The sequence below is a fragment of the Trypanosoma theileri genome (assembly GCF_002087225.1).
Source record: "Trypanosoma theileri isolate Edinburgh chromosome Unknown TM35_Tth_2_V1, whole genome shotgun sequence".
Taxonomy (NCBI): Eukaryota; Euglenozoa; class Kinetoplastea; order Trypanosomatida; family Trypanosomatidae; genus Trypanosoma; species Trypanosoma theileri.
Window position 1 is genome coordinate 1,093,242 of NW_021639844.1, and position 19,455 is coordinate 1,112,696.

At 39.2% G+C, this 19,455-nt stretch overlaps 11 protein-coding genes across 11 annotated transcripts; all 11 read left to right on the forward strand.

Annotated features, from left to right (window-relative positions):
* Nucleotides 1-22: 22 nt before the first annotated feature.
* Nucleotides 23-910, forward strand: TM35_000025280 (elongation factor 2; the record flags this gene model as incomplete). The annotated part of the gene is made up of 1 exon (XM_029021846.1): nt 23-910. The coding sequence occupies one exon, from the start codon at nt 23-25 to the stop codon at nt 908-910; it is 888 nt and encodes a 295-aa protein (XP_028887268.1).
* Nucleotides 911-1,218: 308 nt separating this feature from the next.
* On the forward strand, nt 1,219-1,698 carry TM35_000025290 (uncharacterized protein; the record flags this gene model as incomplete). Its single annotated transcript, XM_029021847.1, has 1 exon — nt 1,219-1,698. The coding sequence occupies one exon, from the start codon at nt 1,219-1,221 to the stop codon at nt 1,696-1,698; it is 480 nt and encodes a 159-aa protein (XP_028887269.1).
* Nucleotides 1,699-1,928: 230 nt separating this feature from the next.
* Nucleotides 1,929-2,474, forward strand: TM35_000025300 (ARP2/3 complex subunit; the record flags this gene model as incomplete). The annotated part of the gene is made up of 1 exon (XM_029021848.1): nt 1,929-2,474. One exon carries the CDS (start codon nt 1,929-1,931, stop codon nt 2,472-2,474), a length of 546 nt encoding a protein of 181 aa, XP_028887270.1.
* A 251-nt stretch (nt 2,475-2,725) lies between these two features.
* On the forward strand, nt 2,726-3,571 carry TM35_000025310 (uncharacterized protein; the record flags this gene model as incomplete). The annotated part of the gene is made up of 1 exon (XM_029021849.1): nt 2,726-3,571. The coding sequence occupies one exon, from the start codon at nt 2,726-2,728 to the stop codon at nt 3,569-3,571; it is 846 nt and encodes a 281-aa protein (XP_028887271.1).
* Nucleotides 3,572-3,771: 200 nt separating this feature from the next.
* TM35_000025320 (fructose-6-phosphate2-kinase/fructose-2,6-bisphosphatase) lies at nt 3,772-5,211 on the forward strand (the record flags this gene model as incomplete). Its single annotated transcript, XM_029021850.1, has 1 exon — nt 3,772-5,211. One exon carries the CDS (start codon nt 3,772-3,774, stop codon nt 5,209-5,211), a length of 1,440 nt encoding a protein of 479 aa, XP_028887272.1.
* A 279-nt stretch (nt 5,212-5,490) lies between these two features.
* On the forward strand, nt 5,491-7,383 carry TM35_000025330 (uncharacterized protein; the record flags this gene model as incomplete). Its single annotated transcript, XM_029021851.1, has 1 exon — nt 5,491-7,383. One exon carries the CDS (start codon nt 5,491-5,493, stop codon nt 7,381-7,383), a length of 1,893 nt encoding a protein of 630 aa, XP_028887273.1.
* A 392-nt stretch (nt 7,384-7,775) lies between these two features.
* TM35_000025340 (putative ubiquitin regulatory protein (ISS)) lies at nt 7,776-8,870 on the forward strand (the record flags this gene model as incomplete). Its single annotated transcript, XM_029021852.1, has 1 exon — nt 7,776-8,870. The coding sequence occupies one exon, from the start codon at nt 7,776-7,778 to the stop codon at nt 8,868-8,870; it is 1,095 nt and encodes a 364-aa protein (XP_028887274.1).
* Nucleotides 8,871-9,225: 355 nt separating this feature from the next.
* On the forward strand, nt 9,226-10,164 carry TM35_000025350 (putative mRNA capping methyltransferase; the record flags this gene model as incomplete). Its single annotated transcript, XM_029021853.1, has 1 exon — nt 9,226-10,164. The coding sequence occupies one exon, from the start codon at nt 9,226-9,228 to the stop codon at nt 10,162-10,164; it is 939 nt and encodes a 312-aa protein (XP_028887275.1).
* A 307-nt stretch (nt 10,165-10,471) lies between these two features.
* TM35_000025360 (uncharacterized protein) lies at nt 10,472-13,405 on the forward strand (the record flags this gene model as incomplete). The annotated part of the gene is made up of 1 exon (XM_029021854.1): nt 10,472-13,405. One exon carries the CDS (start codon nt 10,472-10,474, stop codon nt 13,403-13,405), a length of 2,934 nt encoding a protein of 977 aa, XP_028887276.1.
* Nucleotides 13,406-13,839: 434 nt separating this feature from the next.
* Nucleotides 13,840-15,738, forward strand: TM35_000025370 (putative DNA damage repair protein; the record flags this gene model as incomplete). The annotated part of the gene is made up of 1 exon (XM_029021855.1): nt 13,840-15,738. The coding sequence occupies one exon, from the start codon at nt 13,840-13,842 to the stop codon at nt 15,736-15,738; it is 1,899 nt and encodes a 632-aa protein (XP_028887277.1).
* Nucleotides 15,739-16,040: 302 nt separating this feature from the next.
* On the forward strand, nt 16,041-19,184 carry TM35_000025380 (trans-sialidase; the record flags this gene model as incomplete). The annotated part of the gene is made up of 1 exon (XM_029021856.1): nt 16,041-19,184. The coding sequence occupies one exon, from the start codon at nt 16,041-16,043 to the stop codon at nt 19,182-19,184; it is 3,144 nt and encodes a 1,047-aa protein (XP_028887278.1).
* Nucleotides 19,185-19,455: the final 271 nt, after the last annotated feature.

The following is a 19,455-nucleotide window of genomic DNA, read 5'->3' on the forward strand; positions in this document are numbered from 1 at the left end:
CAAGGACTTGCAGGAGGACTTCATGAACGGTGCCCCACTGAAGGTATCAGAGCCTGTCGTCTCTTTCCGCGAAACAGTGACAGATGTGTCGTCTATCCAGTGTCTGTCCAAGTCTGCCAACAAACATAACCGTTTGTTCTGCCGCGGTGCCCCACTGACGGAGGAGCTTTGCATTGAGATGGAAGATGGCCTGAACGCTGGTCCTGAGAGCGACCCGAAGACACGTGCCCGCTTCCTTGCGGACAATTTTGAGTGGGACGTTGCTGAGGCGCGTAAGATCTGGTGCTATGGCCCTGATAACCGCGGTCCCAACGTTGTTGTGGACGTGACGAAGGGTGTGCAAAACATGATGGAAATGAAGGACTCATTCGTTGCGGCGTGGCAATGGGCGACACGCGAGGGTGTTCTGTGTGATGAGAACATGCGTGGTGTGCGTATCAACGTGGAGGACGTGACGATGCACGCGGACGCTATCCACCGTGGTGGTGGTCAGATCATCCCTACCGCCCGCCGTGTGTACTATGCGTGCTGCCTTACTGCTTCACCCCGTCTCATGGAGCCTATGTTCCAGGTCGACATCCAAACTGTGGAGCACGCGATGGGAGGCATCTACGGTGTGCTGACACGCCGCCGTGGTGTGATCATCGGCGAGGAGAACCGCCCCGGTACACCCATCTACAACGTCAGGGCTTACCTTCCCGTTGCGGAGTCATTCGGTTTCACCGCCGATCTGCGTGCCGGCACTGGTGGTCAGGCGTTCCCGCAGTGCGTGTTTGACCACTGGCAGCAGTACCCTGGTGACCCACTGGAGCCGAAGTCGCAGGCCAACACATTGACCCTGAACGTGCGCCAGCGCAAGGGTCTGAAGCCCGATATTCCAGGCCTGGACACCTTCCTTGACAAGTTGTAGTGCTTTTTTATTATAAAGGAAGGAAAGGAAAGTTAATAATTATATAATTTAATTTGTAAGGAAGAGTGATTGTGCGTTTGATGGAACTCATTGTTAAATGTTTAATTTTAAGTATGTTGATTGTTCTGCTTTTTTATTATTTTTGTTTTTCTTTTATTGTTTCGGATAAAAATGTTTTTTTCTGATCTTGGTGGTGATGTTTTCTTCTTCTTTCTTCTTCTTACACTATTATTATTATTATTATTATTATTATTATTATTATTATTATTATTATTATTATTATTATTATTATTATTATTGGTTTATAGATGGAAGAGACCCCACATTATTCTCGTGTATCGGATGAACCGGAATCATTGAATGTGGTAACTGGTCGTAGTGTTTATTATGGTATGCGTCCATGGCGCTGTGATGACCGTTTTCAGGATTGGCTTATTTCATTTATGCGCATGGATTCGTTGCTTTTACAGTGTCATCTTGCTAAATTACTATGGCGATGCTCTCGGTCAGAGGATGGTGCGGAACCTGTTGATGGTTACAAACATTTAGGAAGAGGAGAAGTTATGTATTATGTGGAACGCTACAAAAGTGGAATGATGCGAAGTGGATTTTTTGAAAGATATCCCTACAACCAAAATGAGTTACAGAGAATTATTGAGGAAGATGGTTTAAAGATGCGCGTTTGGAGACACCAACGTGAACTGGAGATAGAGTCAAAGCAAGGAAAGATTGACGATCTTCTTCGTATGAATGTTTTGAAAAGCACAAAAAAGTCAAAGGATGATTAAATTATGCTTTAGTTAGAGATTTACTTATCGTTTTTTATTTTTTCGTTTTATTTGCCAGGTTTTTTTTTTTCTTTGGGATGTATTTTTGTATATATATATATATATATATATATATAATTTAGTATGATGAGATTACTTACTCTCCTGTATGTAATTACTTTTTCTCTACATCATTATGGTATTCTTTTTGTTTTATATTAATGTGAGCATCTAGTTGATACCTTTGAGAGATGCATAGCAGATGGAATGGTTATGAAGAGTACAGTTTATTGGGTTGTGGGGTTTATCCCCTTCGACTTACGTCAAAGTTTACCCCTTCTTCCCCCGCACCTCGCATGAGTGATGTTGTTGAAGAGGGTGAGGAAGAGCAGGAGGATATTGTAGATGAAGCACTTTATTTCTTTAAACCTCATATGTTTTTCCGTACCTTTCCTATCAAAGGTTCTGGAGACCGCGTGATTTTGTATCTGACGATGTATCTTCACGAGTGTCTCCAAAAAATTATTGGATTGAAACGCGAAGAAGCAGTTTCCACATTGATAAATTATGCTACACTATCGTTTGCTTCACCTGGTGATAAAAACTTCCGTTTCAACAATTTCTTTCCTGCAGGGGATCAATCTGAAGAAGAAAAGTGGAAGGAGTACGCAAAACAAATTCGTATGGAGGCCGGCGTCCGACTCATAGAGAAAGTTTTTCTTTTCCCAGAAAAGGATGGCACAGGGAATAAATTCTGGATGGCATTTGCTAAGAGACCGTTCTTAACTTCAGATTAGTGATATATTATTTATGAAAAAGAACTGGAGTTTATATTCTTTTTTTTTTGTTTTTAAGTAATACGGTTTATGTTTCTATGATTCCGTATTTTATCTCTATTTATATATTTCTCTTGTTTTTTTTTTTTTTTTTTGTTCTGCAAACGATCTATACACCACCCTGGTTCATTCCATTAATTGACAAATGTTTTAAACAAAGAAGGATTATAGTTACGGAAATGCGACGATTTCAAACATGTTTCTTCTTTCTTATGCTTGCGGCACTATGCACAATGGCTGCTTCTTTTTCAACTCCCGTTGCTGCAGTTGAGGAAGAAGAGGAAGATGATATTTTCGCACGGCTTTCAGGAAATTGGAGTGTTTTTTGGCTTGCCGGGCAGCAACCGCGGCGGACTGTGTTTGTAGCAGAGATCTCAAGAGGTATTGTAGAATTGCGAGAAGAGGCGCCAATTGGTGTTATGACATCTTTTGTGGACTCCGTCGTCTCGCTGTTTCGTCCCTCAGATGATGAGAGTGAGATGCCGCAGTCGCAGTGTGTGTCAACCGCATGGCTTCGAGATGATAGGCATGTTGTGAGTGTACACTACTCAGCGGTTAATAATGGCATTTATCTTTCGGGTTGCTCGGAAGAAGTTATTCCGCTGCCCTCGTACCGAACAGAAAAAAATCTCGGTCTCGTACTGGAAGCCCCGCGTGCAGTGTATTTTCCTGTTAACGGTGTCTGCACTCCGGCTTCCTTTACTATTAAAGGTTATTGGGTGGAGCAGTTGCGTAAAAATGTGTTTCTCATGGTACTTATGTTTCATGATGGAACTCACGATTGTAGTCTCGTTTTCCAATTTATTAAACAAATATCGGATAAAAAGGAGTCATTCTCAGTTTTATGGACTTTTCTACTATTGATAATAGTTTCATTGGTTAAATTTATTCCTCGTTTTTATTTAAAGAAAACGGGAAGAATTATAGGCGACAAGAGCTTTGTAAGATCACAGCGGTACGTTCTTTCTGAAGCCAGAAGAAATCAACTCATTCAAAAACAAGAGGAAATAATTCGCCGCATGAAGGAAGAAGATGGGAAGTCACAGGGAGCGATATGATGATATGTTAGGTATTTAATACTAGTTTAACAAAAAATAAAAATAAATAATAAATGTATGTTGAATATAGTGACTGTGAATGTCTGCTAGTTAATCTTTTTCTTCCACCCACACACTTTTCTTTTTTTTTATTATTTTTTTCTTTGTTTATTTGTTTTCTGTTACTATAATCTAAATGAGACAGAGTAGTACATTTACTTATGTCTCATTCAACACTGCCGTTACAACGTGGCATAACCATAGATGATTCTTTAGAGGATAACTGTATTGACTTTTGTACATTTGAAGGATCTTCTCAGGAAGGAAAGGAATGTGTATTTCCTCCACGATTACAAGTTTGTACTAAAGATGAATATGATTGCTTTGTTCATCGATATTACGGTACTACTACTGCCGTTTTTTTTATTGTTAGTTCTTCAACTCGATGTAGCCTTGCGGCGCGTTTTTTTTGTACTAGAATTTTGCATTATTTGCGTTGGTGTGGTGAAAGTGCAATATTCTTATTAGCAGGTTCTGCGCAGCGTGGAATAGAGGTTCAGAGCTTTGAAGAAGATCCTAATGCTTGGGAGAAGTATATTAAAGATTGTCTAGTAAAAGCACTGGAGTACGTAAGTTCTAGACCCCCTCTTGGTTTTACTGCTGTTCCTGCAATAATTCTTCGTGTAGATTGTGAATCTAAGGATGCGTTCGACAAACTACATGAACTACTTCATTCAACTGGAGCATTTTTAGTCCGTCATATTTGGTTTAATGAGGGTTGGCGAGAAAATAAATTTTCATGTGAAAGTTACATTGATGTAAGTTTAAAAAGGCCGGCATTTCGTGTGTCGCGTTCTCGTAGGAGTATTGTTTGTTCAAAAGCAACTAGTTACCTCAATAGCTGTCTCCCTGCTCTCCATCGCGTATACCTTCAGGAACCTTTAGTAGGTTCTCCTGAAGACACATTAAAGTCTTTCTGTCCTGTTTTCTTTACTCGTCATGGACAGTCGGAGTATAACTTGCAAGATCGCCTGGGCGGTGATCCAGATCTTACAGATTCTGGAACAGAAGATGCTCGTGCAGTTGCTAATTTTTTTCGTCACCAGGTCCTAGACAACAAGCGTTTATTCTCTTTGAGGGATACGAAGTGGGATAATGAAGAAGGTTTTGAGGTTTGGTGTAGTCAACTAAAACGTACTCGGCATACAGCCAAACCCTCTGCGGATGTCCTCACAAACGGAAAGTGTAGAATTTTTAAGCCGTTGAATGAAATTCACGCTGGAGTTTGTGAAGATATGACAAATGAGGAAATTAAACATCTCTATCCTACTATTCAGTTTTTTCGAAACACTGACAAGGTGGGATTTCGTTACCCAAATGGAGAGTCTTACCGTGATCTCATGCGACGCCTTGAACCACTTCTCGTGGATCTACATGTCACACATAAATGTGTACTGGTTGTAGCTCATCAGGCAGTGCTGCGAACAATACTTTCATTTTTTGATGGCCCTTCAGTGGAAGAGGCAGTACATAAGCCATGTCCGCATCGAACTGTTTGGTGTTGCACATACAACCGATTAGGTGAACCTCGTTTGGCGACCATTACCCTTAATCAACAAAAGTACAATACTGAGGGAGACTGTAAGTGGAATGGTTGGTAATACACCATCGTTTATCACCAAGAAGCTGGAGGTGCTTTCTCTCTTTTTTTTCTCCTTTTTTTTGTTCTTTTTATGCGCGTCAATTTTTTTTTTTTCTTCAAGTTTTATTTTGTTCTCTTTTTTGGTTTCCTCGGGAGTATTGTTTTTATGAGTTTTTTGTTGTTGTTCATACTCTGCGGTTTTCAAGTATATTTCTTTCTTCTTGATTAAAGGGTTTCACTACCTTTTTTTTTTTGTTATTGCGTATATTTTTTAAAGAGTTAGTTTGAGGGCAATGGAATGTTTTCTAAGGTGAAAAATTCACTCGCAAGTGTATTAACGCAAGACCCTATTGGTGACTACAGGGTTGGTGCGAGAAAATTTCGTGGTGGTAAAAACAATTTACTGCATATTCAGGATGCTGTTGAAGTATCTTCAGGAAGACTTGTCTCTATTGTTTCATTGGATATCAAGGAAATTGTAGATCGTTGTGTGACAGCAGCTGAGGTTGAGGAGGTTGTACATAATTTTAAAAATGGGGTAACGTTGCTTACGCGGCTGCGACATCCAAATATCCTTCAAGTGGTCAAACCGCTGGTGGAAGGTAAAAAACATCTTCGATTTGTTACAGAGCGTATTACATCTTTACTTCCATTTGAACTATCAAATGGAAACTTTTCACAGCAAGAAAAAATTTTGGGACTTTTGAGATGTGCCAATGCGATTCATTTTATCCATGAACGTGCTGGTTACTTGCTTTGTGACTTTTCTCCTCAGGCCATATGTGTAGTCGAAGGAGAATGGAAAATATTTGATTTCTCACATGCTATTTTGGGTACAGAATCCACAAAACTAAAGTTTTCGTACCCATTTTCTGGTATTGCATCACCCGTTTTAGACTATTGTTCAACGGAAGTTATAAAAGCCTTAAAACCTAATGAAGATAATCATTTTGATCTTTTCATCTCTAATTTACCTACACTAATTGTAAGAATACCAGACAGTGATGTGTTTTCTTTTATTCTTGTTAGTGTTGAGGTACTTTCAGGAGAAAAGTTATTTGACTCTGGTGATAACATTGACCTTCATGATAGACAATACGCTGCTGTTGAGGAAAAGGTTTCCAAGTGGTTTTCAGGGCGTCCTTTGTCAGAACCACGACCATCTTTGCTTTCATTATTGAATGACCGAATTTTCACCACCGAAGATATCTTAATATTAGGATCCCTATATCAATATGATACTCTGGAAGATAATGAACGTTTTTCCCTGTTAAAGAGGGTGTACGATGGTCTTGGGAATTCATTATTTGTAGAAGTATTAATTCTACGATTGATAATTCCACTTATGTCTCGTGAAAGTTCACAGGAAGACAGACTACGATATGCTCTTCCTATTCTTTTACGATGCTCTCAAACTATATCGGAAAATGCTTTTTCAATTCATTTACGGGACTATTTTATTACTCTCCTTGCTGCAATTAGCAAGGCAGAATCATTCGATCGTTGTGGTGTGCCTGCAGAATTGGTGCTTGAGAATTTTGAAGTATTAAAAAAACGTTTTAATACAGATTCTGATAGAAATACTATCATTATTCCATTTCTTGAACGTTGTGTGGATCCTACAATTAGAAGAAAAAAAATAATTCAAATGTCTATAAATTACATTTCTCAAGAGGCTAAAAAAGGAGGTACCTTAAACTTTTCCGATTCCCTACCGGAACGTCTGATTGAAGTATCGATTGATGAACCTCAAGATATTACTTCTTTATTTTTATGTTTAGAACGGGTGGTGAGCTACGTGTCACTAACTGCGCTTTACTCGCTTGAGTCTCGTCTTGTATACCATGCCAGTAACCTTTCTTTTGATGTGAATGGTGCAAGAGATACATTGAGTCGTTTTTTAGCCCTTCTTGAACACTTGTACGGAGGATTCTCTCGAGAACACAAAGCTACCCGTAGTATTCCGTTGATTTCACACCTGTTGATCAGCAACGTAACGGAGCTATCTTTATTCAGTAGAAGAACAATACAGAAAATGGTGCTAGAGGTGACAGAAGTATCAGATATGGGAAACGGGGATCAACATTGTCTCCCTACCACATTAGAGAAAGCTCCTCCCCCTCCTCATCCGCATCTCAGAACTGATTTCTTTTCTCTACACACTACTAATTCTCACCCTACTATTTCATGAAGGTAAGTGGTGAGAGGGTTGAGTATGCATGAGTTTAATCATTTTTGGTCTCTCAATTTTGCTACTCACAATGTCAACATTTAGGTTATCTTTAAGTGTATACTTGTGCATCTCATTTTTTTTTTCCCCCACTTCAGTCATACCTTTCTCATGGTGTGTGCTCTTTTATCATCTTGTATATTTTTTTTTGTCTCTTTCTCTTTCTCTATCTCTGTGTGTGTTTGTGTTTGTGTATGTGCGTACTCCTTCCTAGTAAATCTTATCTGTAACAGTATTGTGGATTGGAGTAGGTGAAGTTTGGCATCGTAATTACAACCTTGCTCGGTTATTTCTATCCCACACTTTGTGTGGAAAAGAAGAAAAAAAAAAAACGATAGAAGCATTATTTAGCAATGTCAGGCCACGAAAATGAGAATGAATCTGGTGTGAGAGGAACTCGTGATTTATCTTCCAACTCCTCTACTGCTGAGGACGATAACAAGACGTATTTTATCAGTCAGGCCCTGTTTGAAACTTTACAGGGAAAAGGATTCAGTGACAATGCGATTAAAAAATCCATAGTAGCGGGATGCATAGACGAGGGGAGTTGCACACAGTGGATCACCATGCATGAAGGCCACCCAGAGCTTGATACCCCCTTGGACGATGGTGTGCAGGTGGTCGTCAAGGTAAAGCGTGTGCTCACCGAGGCGGAGCGGGAGGCGAAGGTGCGGGAGTTGCGAGAGAAGGCGAAGGCCAAGTCGGAGGAGGCGAAGCGGCTGGCGGCGGAGGAGGAGCGGCGGCGCATTGAAATGGGCCGCAAGGCGCTGGAGACAAAAGAGAAACTCGACGCCCTGCGGCGCGAGGCGGAGTTGGCGGCGGTGCGAAAAGAAAAGGAGGCCGACGCCATCGCCCGCCGGCGGGTGAAACTTCAGATCCTCGCAGACAAATACGTGCGGGGCGGCATGTCGCGCGAGGAGGCGCAGCGCACCGCAGAGGCAGAGTTGGAGGCGGCCGCGCAGAAGAGACGCGAGGAGTCCGCAGCGCAGATGGACAAACAAACACGTGAGGCGGAAACAACAAGAGGAGAAGTGAGGTCTGCAACGGAGTCGTGGAATTTGCAATCTATCACGGCCTCGGTGGGCACTTCCCTCGGCGATGTATTTGACAAACCTGCGGATCCACCCGCAGCCCTGCCACACTTGGTTGAAGAGATGCTCAAGTACCAAAACCATTCTATGGTACGCCAGTGCATCACAGTGCTGCGAACAATTTTGACAAATATTCACAATCACCCATTTGACATCACAAAGCGCACATTGAAAACCTCTACAAACACCTTCTCTACAAAGTTGTTACCTGTTTTACCCGCTCTTCAGCTACTTCATACGTGTGGATTTGAGCTCGTTACAGATGCAAATGGTAGTGAGTCATTAATGGCAACCACAGTGGTGATTCGCGTTATAGAAGAAGCGCTTCAATTATTACCAAAGGATGTCGAGGTGTAGTCCTCCCCCCTTCCAGGGAAAAGAGAAAAAAAAAAAAAAAGAAACAAGAAGAGTGGGAGTGGGTGACATTAAATCAAGAAGGAAAAAAAGAAGAAATCTTTCTTTTTGACAATGCTACGAGGAACGATGCCAGATGTGATGATGAAAATACATTCTTTAATAGAAGGAGTTTTTCTTTTGGGTTTATTTTCCAAAAAGAAAAAAAAAGACAGTGTGCTGTTTATAATAATAATAATAATAATAATAATAATAATAATAATAATAATATTTTTTTGTTTTTGTGACTCCCTTTTTCCTTTTTTTTTTTCTCCCCCCACAAAGAAGAAAAAAAAAAGGTAGTATTGAAAATTGGGCGATGCAAAGCTCAAGGGCTGCCACCTCGTATGATGAAATCGCACGAAAAAGAGCAGGTGATTTAAGTAGCAAAGAAACCCCTTTTCGTTTTTTTAATAATTATGTTAAGAAGACTCTTATTCAATTTGCTCTAGATCATATAAAGCGTGAAACTAATTCTCGTGACGCTATCGTGTTGGATTTGGCGAGTGGAAGGGGTGGTGATATGGGCAAGTGGCTTTATTCCCAAAGTCCAGAACTAAGCTTTGCGACGGCAAAGTTACCTCGAGAGCGTTTAGTCAAGACTGTCTTTCTTGAGTGCCACGATATCTCTCCAGAGTGTGTTGCTGAAGCTCAGAAAAGGTACGACAAACTTGCTTCAGGAGTTGAATGCAAGTGTACTTTTGCCGTTAGCGATTGTTTCAGTGAGGAATTCCTTTGTCACCAACTGCCGTCTTCAGATCATTATGGTAAGTTCAATGTGGTTTCTATCCAATTCGCTTTTCACTACGCATGTGATTCATTAGAGCGCATTGATATGCTAATGGCAGCTATAGCTGGTGCTTTATCTCCTGGCGGTGTTTTTATTGCAACAACGGTAGATGATGAGATATTGGCTGAAAGGGTCCGTGAGAAAAAATTGGAATACAAGGGGCTCTTTGCCCTGCAGTTTGACAAGGAACCTCAATGGGACGGGGCTTTGCTCGCACTAGGTACGAAGTATCGCTTCGCATTAGAGGGCTTTGTAGACTGTGATGAATATGTGGTGCCTTTATCGTATGTTCGAGAACGTGCAAAGCATTACGGCATGGAGGAAGTGGTAGAGTTTTCAAAACCTTTCCAATCATTTTATGCCGATTATAAAAATGATACGAATAAAAACAAGGGACTTTATTTGGTTCGTGGAGAAATGGAACTTGCCACGTTATACCGTTCCCTATGTTTTCACAAAATCAGATAGGTTTCTATACCTTTAGAAGACTGATTTTTTTTTCACTTTTTTTTTCTGTTATCTTTTTTTTTTCCTCCCAATAGAGTGAAAACCTTTTTTTCTCCTTTTTTATCATTATCTTGGTCAAGGAATTGTTTACTTCTTTAATCCTCACATGTTTTTGTTGTTGTTCAATTTTTCATTGTTGCTGGTAAAAGTTTTTCCTGTCTTTCTTATTTTGGTTTTCCCTTTGGATTTGGCTAGCGGTGTTTTTTTTTTTTTTGTTGTTTTGTTTTGTTTCTATTTACCATTGTAGTTTTTCTTTATTTTGGGTGGAATGTTCGCAACAGTGGCAACTGCTGTGGATGGCAATCCTCTACACGCTGTTCTTAATGAGCTACTTTCAGAAGTGCCCGATAGACCTGTCAAACCAAATATAACTACTATAGCCACAGGTAACTGGCGAACTCGTCAAGTTATACGGGAGTTGAAAGGACTCAGGTCACTCTCAGACCTCATATCAACAGAGGAACAGATTCGAGGAGTTGTGGCGAGTCAGGAGAGTAGAAGTAGAGTTAAACTTCTTAAAGCATTTCTTTCTGGTTTGTATTTGGTAGAGGAGAGAATGATGCTGTCGGAGGAGGAGATGCGTTGCCGTAACTCTCTTATTTCTATGGCAGAGTCTCTACTAAATAATGAGAGAGTTTGGTTTGGTATTGTATGGAATGAAATGTACCACAGACATTGTATTAAGAATGAATGGATAACGGGAGTCGCTCACTATAGAAGGTTTTGTGATATTGATGCACTGATGGCACGTGAACAAACCCATCGACAACGTCTGCGGCAAATCGAAAGAATAAACCGAAGGGAATATGAAGCAAGACGTTTTCTAGCAGTGAGTCGTGAAATAGATATGGAACTTTTGCGTCAGCAATCTTACCAACTCACTTCTTGGGCTCGTGATTCTTCATCTAAACTAATACTTGATATCGCTGAGCTTGTTTCTAACGAAGAGCGTGATCGCCGATCCTTGGAAAGTCTTTACTTACTTAAGCTTAGTTTAATAGCGAATGATAAGGAGAATGAGGCTGCACGACTAATTGTTAATTCTGTTGTAAAAGCATCCATGATTCAGAGAAATCGTAAGGAAACACAGAGAAGGGAAGAAATGATTTCTCGCTTTATGCTTTTACCACTTAAAGAAGCTGATCTTCGTAACATTATCGAGAGGAATGAAATGGAGAAACGTCAAAAACTTAGAGTGGAGTTTTTTACTTCATGGCGTAAAGCTTTTAAATGTGCTAGAAGTCCAGGAGAAGGGGCTGGAATTGTAGAACGTCTTGAATTGTATGAGCGTCGATGTTTGTTTGATCAGTGGAGGTTTGGATTTAACACACTTTATGAACGACAAATTCGAGAAAAGTGTATTCTTGAGAAATACGAAGCTGAGTATGAAGTGTTTTTTCACCAAGTTGTGGATAGTCTTAGAGCCCTATGGAAGCAAGAAGGTGAAGAGTTTAATCAGTTACAAAAAATGTATTTGGATTTTATTTGGTCTAACCGAGTGATTGAGTCTACAACAGTGTTGAGCGTTGAGGAAAAATACAAACGAAGGAGTATTATGGAAGCTGAGGTAAGGGAAACTGTAAAATTACGATCTTGGTTATATATTCAGCGTTGTGAAGAGTCAGCACTTAAAGGGGCTACATCAATTATGATAATGGAAGAAAATGACCGCGCTTCTCTTATGCAATGGCATCAGCACATCGTAAAAGACTATTTATGTACGCAAATATGTCGTGAAGAAGAAGAACTCCGGTTTGAAATCGAATCAGAGGCACGTGCTAATTGGACGGATATCGTACTAGAAGAGGGTGCTCCACGTGACTCCTCTCTAGCGATATTGGCGCGCTTAGAAAATGTTCAGCGTAACTTTGTTTTAGAGGAGGAGCGACAACGTCTCCTTTATTGTAGATTAAATAAATTGTGTAACAAGGAGATAATAGATCGAAAAGGTATTTTAACAAAAGAGTCCGTTAATCGTACCAGTGTATATGCAGGTATTTTGGAGTATGTAGAAGAATGGAATCGTTCAGTTATCTTCGCAGAACGTCAGTGTGACCTCATACAAGTTGCTTTGTCCAAATTAGAACATCTTGAATCTGTTGAACGTACTATAATTGAGAAAAGTGAACAGCAGCGATATCATTTTCTCTTGCATAGTTTTGATTACAATCTGCCACAGTTTAGAGCTTTTGAAGTGGATGAAATAAATGATCGTTTAGACATAATAAATGAAGCAGAAATTGAAATTAATGCGCTAGCATATACGTATGGTATACGAAATTGTGTAATGTACTCAACGAATGAATTTGAGTTAAATAATAGCGCCTTAAGCTTCTTCACCACTAGAGAACTTATCCAACTTTATGTGATTGAGTTAGTTCAAACTGTAGAACCGATGTCAAGAAGGGAAATTATGACAAGGGAAGCTCTCGAAAGACAACTCTTAACATTAAATTCAAAGGAGTTCATTGGACGACTCCATATTGAAAAAAATGCTTCAGATGCGTACAATAGTATGCAAGATTTGTTTGATCGCATATTATCTAGAGCAGATGAATGGCGAACGAGAGGATCAGTACAAGAACCGAAGGAACTTTCTGATAGAGAAGCACTTATTGAATACTTTCGCCGTCAAGAGGCATCTGTCTCTGTTAAACTCAAGGCACAACGAGAAAAGACGCGTGAAATGCTTAGTTCATTTTTTGAGGAATTTTATTGGGGACGTGATTCTATTGTACTGCAAGAGTTTGTTGCTCGTGATGAATTAAGCAACTCTCTTAAACGACCATGTCTCGATGTATCTTGCTTACAACAACATGAACCCGCAACTGAATTAAGTGTCCGGTTCTATAGCCTTGCAATAGTGACAAGAGATGTGTTGGGACCACTTACCATAAAGGTATCGGATTCATTAGATGGATCAGGTATGACTTGTGAGTTGCGTGAGGCTCAATCCATTTCTGCTGCTGGAAACATTTTTCATATCTTATTTCCTGTCTCTCTTCTAGAATGGGTGAAACCTTTAACTGAAGAAAGTAGCATGCTTTACTTTGAAGCAAGAAGCCCGGATGGAAGTATAGTGGCGACCGCTTCCCTTCTTATTAGAAGCGAAGATATACAGAACAACGTTGGCGCCAGTGTTATTTCAGTTTCTTTGGATGATTTGCGTGGTAAAGTGAATCTGATTTTGCATGTACGATAGATGGAATCTTATATTTTCTAGGTACTGAATGTAAATGCTTTTATCTTTCGATGGCGTTTCTTTTTTTTTTTTTTTTTTTACATTTTTCCTTAAATGTACAGTTATAATTGGAAAGTATGTATTTGTATTTTTTTTTTTTCTTATTCCTTTTTTTTCCTCTAAATTTCTTTCTTTATATATTTGTCTGTGGTTTGTTTTTCTTGTTTTTATTCTTAAAATGAGATCTACGAGTTGTTTTTTTTTTTTTTTTTCTTTCAAGTTTTTTTTTTTTTTATTTTGTTATTTATTTATCCTTCTATTTATGTCTGATAGCAGTGGTTTTACAGTCCCTGTAAATTTAGCCGATGTGATACTGCGTGATTTGTGTGGGCAGTGTACCATAGACGATTCCGCACGAACCGTATTTAATTCATTTGTTGAGTTTATTGTAAACCATGAACGAGAAAAAAGTACATCAGGAGAAGAAGGAGAGGGAGGAAGAGGGGAGTGTGAAGAAACCCTGGGTTCATGAACAATTAAATAGTCTGAAGCACTTCCAGCAACACTCAAGACTTCATTTTATTGGACAGTGGAAAACAAGAGCACATGATTTATTTAAAGAATGGTTTAAAGTGAACCCCGAGTGGAACCACGGTGTTCTGAGGCAACAGATACTCTTCGCACATTTGGATATGGATGCTTTTTTTTGTAGTGTTGCCCTCGCAAAGGAGGAGAATGCCCATCTGCGGGATAAGCCTGTTGGTGTGGCGGCAGGGAAATTCAACAGTGATATCTCTTCTTGTAATTACATTGCGAGGACGTATGGTGTACAGGCAGGTATGTACGTCAACGCTGCAAGAGAAATATGCCCAAATTTACATATTTTGAACTACGATTTGCCACGTTGTGAAGAAGTAACGAAGTCTCTTTACCGAATTTTATTTGAATTATGTCCAAATTTAGTGAATATAGCTGTTGAAGTTTACAGTATCGATGAAGTCATGATTGCTTTTGATACTGATGATATAGATACAGTAAAACAGTACTGTAATAATGTCCGTCAAGAGTTAGAGAGATCAACTCATTGCACAGCTTCTTGTGGAATAGGTCCCAATATTATGCTTGCTCGTATAGCCACTAAATTTGCAAAACCAAATGGAATACATATCATTCCCCCTGAGAATGTATCAAGTATTGTTGAACAACTTCCTTTTAGTGAAATACACGGTGTTGGACATTCTACCTTAACAAAGTTACGTCCTTTGTTAAGACCTTACTTTAGCGAAGTAGATATAAATGATGAAGAGCTTCGTTGTCGTCATGTGCAGAAGTTAACAAAACAACAGTTACAACAATTTCTCGGTAAAAAGGCTGGTGAAAATTTTTACAACTTATGTCGTGGGAATGATTCACGTCTAGTTACTCGTACTGGTGATGAAGAAAATCAGCGAATACTTGGGAAGAAAACTCCTACTAGTGTTGGTTGTTCTATGAACTATGCAGTACGACCTAATTCTCTGGATGATGTGTGGAGTATTGCGAGAGAACTACTGGAGGCAGTCTGTACTAAACTGGAGCGAGGAGAGTACTCTTGTTCTGGTCTACGAATAACAATTCTTGAACGACATCCACTGCATCCAAAGGACACACAAAAATTTATGGGAAGAGGTAAATGCGTCGAATTTCATATGACTGTTAACTTTGAATCCCCTCTGAAAAGCTCTGATATTGAAACAATGTTATTTCGTGTGCAAAGTACTCTGGCACCGTTTCTTGTTTTAAAACGATCACTGACAGACGTGGAGAGGGCTGATGAACTTGGATTAAGTAGTGATATGGAATCTGGTATTATTTGGACAGTCAGCATTAACGATCTCAAGGACATTGTGATTTCTGATATTCGGGGAATGACCATTCAGGCCATATCTCTTCACTTGGGAAGTAATTGCATAAGTAACTTGAAACGTTCACGTGGTATGCAGATGTCTCTTGTTGATGCTTTTTCAAAAGCCACGAGAGGGGAGCAACAACAACAAGAAGAAGAAGAACAAGAAGAGTTAGAGGTTGAGAATTTATTGTCAAATCCTTCACAAGCGGTGGGAAAAACTTTCGAAATGTCTACTCTTGAAGAACTGATGAGCCGTGATGTGGATGAAAGTTTTTTGAGGGACTGGAAAAATGCCGCAGATCGTGTCGGTCGTGATGTTGATTATACGGCAATGAAAGCTCTTCTTCGCGTTGCAGCGTTTCGATGCGCAAGCAGTTTAAAATCTCCTATTGAGGCAGAAAAAACTTTTAAGGGGCTTCTGATGTTTGCAAATTCCTTGTTACCCATTCCTGTTACCTTCGCTTAAGGCGTAGTTATCACCACTTATACATATATAAACGCTGCAAACCCTTTACCGTACATTCACACACATAATTAAGCAGAGAGAGAGAGAGAGAGAGAAAAAAAAAATTTTATCTCGTGAATTCTTTACCTCAGACGGATTTCAAATATCTCTGGTATGCTTTTTTTTTTTGTGTGTGTGTGTTAATTTTTCTTTTAATTTGCTGATTTTGGCTTCTGAATTTCGTTCTTTTGTGAGATGCTTTTTTCTCCCTCTTTTTTTTCGGTACTGTTCTTTTTTTTTTTTTTTCGTTTCTTAGCTCTCGAATGGAACTCATGCTAGCTCAAGAGGTGGGGCGCGCCGCTCAATACCTCAAGATTGGAAACCATGGGGGCGCAGAGAACGTTATTCGAACCTTACAGGAAATAAATGACCCATTAGTGGTTACGTGCACTGTTAATATACTTAATAGCGAAGTGCTTCCCTCAGACTCCGATATTATTACCTACGCGCATTTTATTGCCTTTCGCTTGTTAAAATATTATCTTATACGTAAACGTGATATTCGTGAGGATAAGAAGGATTTGTTAGTTTTCTTCTTTAACTATGTCGAGAAAAGAGACGGAGAAATTTTATCACCTGCGTGGCGTTCTGTTTTGTCCGAAGTTGCGTTGACTATGGCTGTTGTGCTAAAGTTGAGTTGTGTAAATGCTGAAGGTGGTGTTAGTGAATCTTCTATGTCGGAGATGATATTAGAGATTATTTCAATTTTAGATCAACGTAGATGTGAGTCTCAGGTGGTTTTTATTCGTCATTTGGTACTACACATTGTTGAGGAATTTGGTCTTTATCATTCAGCTTCACGTGGACGTGGGATGTCGGTGGAATTTCACCGTGCCTGCCGTTCGCTATTTGAGTGTAGTGGTTTGGTACGATTTCTTCATAGTTTAGTTAACGCTGCAGCAATTGGTATTTCAGAAACTCACCGAACTGTTGAAATACTTCTTACATCTCTTAATTCTATAATGTCATGGTCCGTTCACCGTTTTTTTGAGGAGGATGCCTCAGAAGATGAGTCTGATCACTCTCTGAGAGTTTCAGGAGAGTTGTGGCAGTCGTTACTGTTGGAGGGTGTTTTGCTCTCTGGCACCTTTGTTCAGATGGACGATCTACTTCGCATGTGGTACACGGATGGTGGTATTTGTGGGTTTTCTTTTAACCGGCGGAGTATTGTAGAGTTAATAAGACAATTTTGTAGTGTTACGATGCAATCATGGAGTTTTTCGGATAGACTGAATTACGGTAAAAGATTTCTCGCATTAACGTGTTTCGTCGCTACAGATATATTAAAAAATGTAGCGGATGAAGACGCTCGAACAACTCTACCTTTAGCTATTTCTGGAGTGGTTAATATTGTGGAAAACATGCAAGATATATTTACTGATACTGAAATTGTTAGCTTTTGTGTTTTAAACCTTTCATCGTTCGCAAAGACTCTTATTGAGATTGATAAGGAGAATCCAGATGATGAAAGTATCATGGCTGCACTGGATGAGAATCTGAGTTGCCTATTTGAAATAGCCTCCATAACATCACAAAATAATTCCATTACAGCAGAAAATAAATTGGCATGTATAGATGTTTTAAATACTTTTTTATCTGCTAAATTGTCGTATGCCCATTCATCTGATGAGACAGAACATTTTTCTGACACCTTTACGACATCTCATATTTCTTTACTGGGACATATAGGACGGTTAGATCCTGAAAGAGCTACAGAGTCCTTTTCTCTGGCATTAGATGTACTTCGTACACGATATTTGGAAATGGGAAGGATAAGTACTGCAGAATGTATACAAGTACAAGAAGCTCTCTGGATTGTGCTAAAGTTAATAGATGCTTTTATAGCTGATGCATGTGATGGGGAAACTGTTTTAATTCCCTCTTGTTTTACTTCCACCGCATGGTCTGAACACCATCCTGTTCAGAGTATTATAATGAAGATTATGATTTTTTTGCAAGATGTTATGCAAAACTTACCTCAAACAAGTCCAGCTGTGGTTTCAGGTTTGCTGGAAGTGCTTGGAACCTTTATTTCTGTTTATTCGGTTACAGAAAATTATGGTAACAACTTTTTTACTCAAAACACAACAACTTTAATTTCCTTTGTGTTTTATTCATTACGTGTATTTACCTTTGAAGAAAGTGTAGGACTTTCTGGATGTCGTGTACTTGAATCAAGTTTGAAGAGTAAAGGAATGATTTCTATTTTACAGTCATCTGAAGTTCTACAAGCGGCCGAAGATATGATACTTTGTGGTCAACAATTTTTTGGAAATGTAAGAGGACGAATTGCCGCCTTTTGGATTCGTTCTGTTACTCATGAGAGACGATCAGAAAAACTTTTGACTGTCCTTCACTCCTTTGATATACGCACAACAGACTTTGCTTCTATTGATGTTGATATCTGCTTAGAAAGGTGTGCAACTCTTTCTGGTTTTTTCTTGTCTATGCAAGAGAGCGAAGAGTTGATCTTGTGTCTTGATATTGTAATGGAAATATGTAATCACCTTCTTTCTCTTAGTATCAACAGATTTTATGAGAAAGAGTTAATGATTCAGAGTACAGATATGACACTGCAACTTTTTTTATCTTGTTCAGCTGTATTAAATGGAAAACGAGTTGACTGGATAATAGATGCAGTACGTACAACATTATCTTGTGTTATGAAGTCGTTTTCTGAAGATCTTACCTGGAGAGCAGAGGAATTCCAGGAGCAGAAACACCGACTCTTAAAACTTTTATCACATCTCTTGTGTGAAGTTTCCCGATGGCAAATGATGGAATGTGATTCCCCCGAAAATGTCTTCGAACCACTAGGTTCATCTGTTATTTCTTCCTTGGCAGCATTATTGAGATTATTTGATGCTCGTTCGCTTGGTATTCCAGAATTACAAGAGTCTGTTTTTCTTGCCTTTCAATTGTGTGCAGAGGCATTTGTTTCTCAATTTGTGGCTTACTCAGATTCACAGGTTTTTTTATCGACACTTTTCTTTTCCCTCAACTCTGAATCGATTGACATTCAGCGCGTTGGAACCACCGTAACGGAGAGGGTGGTGTCGTTTCTTGGAAACTCTAGTGTTGTGAATGAAGGACTTTTCTCGCGTCTTCTTTTAACAATCATGAATAGTTTTGTGCTTGGCAGACTTTCACGGCGTCTCTCCTCTCAACTGGCAGAGAGTATTGTGACGCTATGTAGTTGCTTGTCTGTAAATGCTGTTGATGAGGTATTAAAAGAGGTAATACAGTCTAATCCTAACCAAGATATTTTACTGCTATTGGAAAAAATAATGTTACTTGTTAAAAACTGCTTGTTATGTACAGGACCAAGCCGACGAACAGCTCTTAGCAGTTTGACTGGGGCTATAGCAGAAGGCCTCGGTAACATCAAGGGTGGACTTCTCGTTTAATTTGTACTGACGTGAATAGTAAGTATATAACGGTGGCTATGCTGAAAGATTCAGAACAGGTACAAATAAATAATAAACAGGAAAGAAAATGAATAAACAAATACTATATATATATATATATATATATATATTTGCTTCCTTGCTCCAAATAGTATTTTTTTTTTTTTTTTTTTTGTTTTGTTTTGCACACTGTTTCCCCATTCTGTTATACTTCTTGTATAATCAAGAATAAGAAAATAAACGATAAGAAAAAAAAAAATAGTAAACCGTT